Below are 5308 nucleotides of genomic sequence, written 5' to 3' on the forward strand. Positions count from 1 at the left end.
GTAATGACCAAAGAACCGAGCGCAGAGAACCCAGGAGAGAGCCAGCCAGAGCACAGAACGCAGAACAAAGGGAATCGCCGTAGCCGCAACCGCGACGAGCAGATGACAAGCCCCCCCTACGAGGAACGATCAACACAATATCAGGGGGATTCGCAGGAGGAGGGAGGTCCTCCTCATCGAGAAAGAGGCACCTGAGAGCCGTCCAGCAAATACACGTAGTATCCAAACGAACGCAAAGAAGAATGTCGTCCATCACTTTCTCAGACTCCGATTTCTAGGGAACCGACCCCAACCAAGACGACCCCATGGTCGTAACTGTGGAAGTCGAGAACTTCGCAGTAAAGAAGGTTCTCGTTGATCAAGGGAGCTCCGTAGACATCTTGTATTGGAAAACATTCAACAAGATGCAAATACCCCTCGCTGAATTAACCCCTCATAATGAGCCCATATACGGATTCTCAGGCGAGAGAGTCCCCACCAAAGGGTACATCGACCTTCACACAACGTTCGGAGAGGGAAGACAAACCAAAACCATTCCCATTCGCTACTTGGTCGTCGACGCCCACACGTCCTACAACATCCTCCTTGGCCGTCCATCCATCAACGCGCTGGGTGCCATAGTATCCACCCCGCACCTTGCAATGAAGTTTCCATCCCCGGAGGGCGACATCATCACAGTACATGGCGACCAACGTGCAGCCAGAGAATGCTACATGGCAAGCCTGAAACTCCCACTCCCACCCCTGATAACCCACAATGTTGAACAATCCCAAGCCCACACCACCCTGAACGGCGATGACTTAGACCCCAGAATAAACTCCGAAGCACGCCTCGAACCCGTGGGGGAAACAAGGCAACTTCCACTCAAACAACAAGGCCATTTCGTCCAAGTGGGAGCTTCCCTTCCCGAAGGAGAGGAGGGCCACATCGAGCAAGTGCTAAGACAAAATGCTGACCTCTTCGCCTGGTTGGCAGCCGATCTCCCCGGTGTTCACCCTAGAATAGCCGCCCACCGGCTATCTGTTTTCCCAAATGCAAAACCCGTCTCACAGAAAAAAAGGAGGCAAGCAGCTATAGTAGAGGCCAAAAAGCTAAAACAGGCCGGCTTTGTCGGTGAAGCCTAATACACGACCTGGCTCGCCAACGTGGTGCTAGTCAAGAAACCCAATGGGAACTAGCGCATGTGTGTAGATTACACGGACCTGAACAAGGCCTGCCCCCGGGATGCTTACCCATTGCCCAGCATAGACAGGCTCGTCGATGGGGCCGCGGGGCATGCCATACTGAGCTTCCTAGACGCTTATTCCGGCTACAACCAAATACCCATGGCTGACGATGGCAAAATCAAAACCGTGTTCATAATCGAGGAGGCCAACCTTTACTACAAAGTCATGCCCTTTGGTCTCAAAAACGCCGGCGCTACATACCAACGATTGATGGATAGAGTTTTCCAGCCACTCCTGGGCAAGACGATAGAGGTATATGTAGACGACATCATCGTCAAGTCCCCCAACGCGCAACAGCACTTCGCGGACCTAGCGCAAGTCTTGAAAGCCTTGTGCACATACAACATTAGAGTCAACCCCGAAAAATGCACATTCGGAGTAGATGGCGGGAAGTTTCTAGGCTTCATGCTCACGCAGCGAGGGATTGAGGCCAACCCCGAAAAATGTCAAACCATCATCGACATGAGAAGCCCCGCGAATATCAAAGAGGTGCAGCGCCTAGTGGGCAGACTAACCGCCATCTCGCGCTTCCTCCCGAAGCTGGCGGAAAAAACCAAACCAATGATACTTTACATCCAAGAAAGGGACAACACCCAACATCCAATATACTTTACAAGCCGCATCCTCCAAGACCCAGAAACACGATATCAAATGGTGGAGAAGGCAGCCCTTGCAATCATAACAACAACATGTCATCTGCGACCATACTTCCAATCACACACGATCATCATCAGAACGGTCCATCCTATACAGAAAATCCTGCAAAAACCCGATTTAGAAGGTCGGCTATCCTCTTGGGCCATCGAACTGTCAAAATTTACTATCCACTACGAATCGCATGGACCTATCCGAGCACAGTGCCTAGCAGACTTCGCCAACGACCTTCAAGAGCAAGCCCCCCATGACACCTGGTGGACCATGCACGTAGACGGCTCCTCAAACCCGCTGGGAGCCGGCGCCGGAATAGTACTAGAAGGACCCGGCAACATCCTCATAGAACAATTTCTACGTTTCACCTTCAAAACATCCAACAATCAAGCTGAGTACGAAGCCATCATCGCCGGCCTCAACTTAGCACGAGACGTCGGCGCGCGTAAACTCCTATGCAAGACAGACTCAAAGCTCACCGTAGGACACCTCAATGGCGACTACCAAATCAAAGATCCCACCCTCGCACAATACTACCACATGGCAGTATCCCTGACCGAGCACTTCGACACTTTCCAAATTAAACACGTCCCACGAAGCGACAATACCCGGGCAGACATTCTCTCAAAGCTCGCAAGTACCAAAAACAAAGGCCGTTACAAGTCACTCCTCCAGCACACCCTAGCTACACCCTCCATTGACCAGCAAAACCAATGCTTAAACATTACTGCCACTAACACCTGGATGGAACCTTTCATCAAATACTTAGAATCAGGAGTCACCCCGCCGAACGAAGAAAAAGGATGGGTCCGGAAAGCGCGCGATACACCCTAATTGGGGGCGAACTATTCAGAAAAGGCTTCAGCAAGCCCTTACTCAAGTACATAACCAGAGAAAAAGCCAACTATATCATACAAGAAATACACCAAGGCATCTGCGGCTACCACTCAGGACCCAAAACCATAGCCGCTAGGATATTACGCGCCTGTTATTACTGGCCCACAATGGAAGAAGACTGCACCACATACGTCCAAAAATGCGTTCAATGCCAAAAACACGGACCGATAACACACATGCACCAGGAAGAATTACACCACGTCTCCTCACCATGCTCATTCTCAAAATGGGGAATGGACAGGTCAAGTTCCTTCTCGTTGCGGTCGACTACTTCTCCAAGTGGATCGAAGCAGAACCATTAGCCACCATCACGACCAACCAAGTCCAGCGCTTCGTTTGGAAAACCATCATCTGCCGCTACGGAATCCCCCACACAATCATAACCGACAATGGTCGCCAGTTCATAGACAAGGGCCTCGCCGACTTCTACCGCAACCTGAACATTACCCACATAACAAGCTCCGTCGAACACCCTCAAACCAATGGCCAAGCTGAGGTCGCCAACAAGATCATCCTTGGGCAATTAAAGAAACGCTTAGATGGAGCCAAAGGCAAATGGCCAGATGAATTGCTCGAAGTACTATGGGCATATAGGTGCACCCCCCAATCTTCGACCCACGAAGCACCATATACTCTAGTGTACGGAACAGACGTCGTCATTCCGATAGAAATCGGGGAACCCTCAATCCGATAACAACACCACGACACACAGTTAAATGCTGACTGCATGGCTACACACCTCGATCTTCTTTACGAGACAAGAGAAAAGGGACGAATCCAGGACTTAGCGACCAAATTGAGGGCAGCAAGAAGATACAACTCCAAGCTGAAACCGCGTTTTTTTCACAAAGGGGACCTCGTGTGGAGAATGGCCAGCAAAGCCCACAAGCACGAAGGCAAGTTCTCACCCAACTGGGAAGGACCTTTCCGAGTACTTAAAGAGGTCGGCAAGGGAGCCTATCGCCTGGAAAAACTATCCGGAGAGCCGCTTCCCAACACTTGGAACATCTCCCACCTCAAATTCTATTTTAGTTGAACCACACTTGTAATCCGATGCACTTTTTCCTACTCCGGCATTTTTCCCTAAGGAGGGTTTTAGCCGGGAAGGTTTTAATGAGGCATCACCTATCAATGAAATACAAGTTTATGCATATCTTATTCACAACAACTCCCAGCCACTACTCTAAGTGCCGCTGGTCGAACGAATTAACTCCCAGCCACTACTCTAAGTGCCGCTGGTCGAACGAACTAACTCCCAACTACTACTCTAAGTGTCGCTGGTCGAACGAACTAACTCCCAGCCACTACTCTAAGTGCCGCTAGTCGAACAAATTAACTCCCAGCCACTACTCTAAGTGCCGCTAGTCGAACGAACTAATTCCCAGCCACTATTCTTGAATGCCGCTGGTCGAACGAATTAACTATTCCTAGCCAATACTCCAAGTCCTGTGCCGCTAAGCGAAAAAAGGTAAACAATCCTACCCGCCAATCCAAATTATCGTCGGTCGATAACCGCAACCGTGGCCGGCCGCTAACGCAAGCACCGCGTGATTTAACAAACACACGCCAATAAATCAAAAAAGCGCATGTTACCGCACTTTGAAATTAAATTTACCATGCCTAACTAGCACAATGATAATATTTCGGTCCCCAGGATTCCATGCAGGCACATTCGCCCTAAAAGCAAACCGGCAACACGCCGACAAAACAAATTATAATCTGTCCCCATGATCGTACAAAAAACAAACAAAACAAGTTTCGGCGTCCTCGCCCCCAATATCTACACTAATGTTACTCTTCAGCTTGATCCACCTCCTCACTCGCTGCGTCCTCTTCCGCGCCCTCGGCTTCCTCGTCGGCAACCTCCACCTGCCCCACCACCCCATCAACCGTGGTGGCTACTGGAGTCGTCATCACGGTATCCTCATTTGCAATTGTGGCCACCTCCTTCTCAGCTTTGAGCCGGCTAATTTCTGCAACATCCAACATGCTGTCATCATACACATCCAGATTTATGTTAAAGTGGCAGTCCGTCACAAACACTTCCCGATACAAGAACTCGGCTTGCCTCAAGGCCTTCTGGAAACCATTAACGTGTTCATTATACACGGCCTGCTGAAGACCAAACACTTCGCTAGCAGCTTCTTCAACAGCAGCGCCTTTGGCGGCATTCACCCCATCCAACTCCACCTACTTAGCCTTCAATTTTTTCTCCTAACCCACAACACTCCCCTTCAATTTCTTCACCTCAGCCTCCAACTTCATCTTCTCATCCGCCCACGCCACTTGTTCGCGATCCCTCTGGACCTTCAATGCAGCAACTTCCTCGGCCAATTTTTTCTTATCACCCACAGCCAGCTCCTCCTACAGCAAAGTCACCACCCGCCGACTTAACACCATACCACGCGCCAAATACTCACTCATAGCCCGCATAGTCAACCCCGGATCAGCAGCCTCCACGACCGCCACCTCCTCGTCACTCAACTTGAGCTCCACCCCCTTCCTCATTTGAATCTTCGTTTTCTCAAAGCCGCCAA

At 50.4% G+C, this 5308-nt stretch overlaps 1 protein-coding gene across 1 annotated transcript; it reads left to right on the forward strand.

Annotated features, from left to right (window-relative positions):
* Nucleotides 1–305: 305 nt before the first annotated feature.
* On the forward strand, nucleotides 306–1124 carry LOC146887704 (uncharacterized). The gene has a single exon (XM_085670350.1). The coding sequence runs from the start codon at nucleotides 306–308 to the stop codon at nucleotides 1122–1124; it is 819 nt and encodes a 272-aa protein (XP_085526476.1).
* The last annotated feature ends 4184 nt before the right edge of the window (nucleotides 1125–5308 follow it).

This window comes from Vigna unguiculata, chromosome 3, assembly GCF_037176805.1.
Source record: "Vigna unguiculata cultivar grain cowpea cultivar isolate G323 ecotype 2 chromosome 3, ASM3717680v1, whole genome shotgun sequence".
In the NCBI taxonomy this organism is placed as follows: Eukaryota; Viridiplantae; Streptophyta; class Magnoliopsida; order Fabales; family Fabaceae; genus Vigna; species Vigna unguiculata.

Excerpts from the sequence above, each read along its gene's own strand:
- LOC146887704 (XM_085670350.1), top strand. The coding sequence starts at position 306 with ATGGTCGTAACTGTGGAAGTCGAGAACTTCGCAGTAAAGAAGGTTCTC.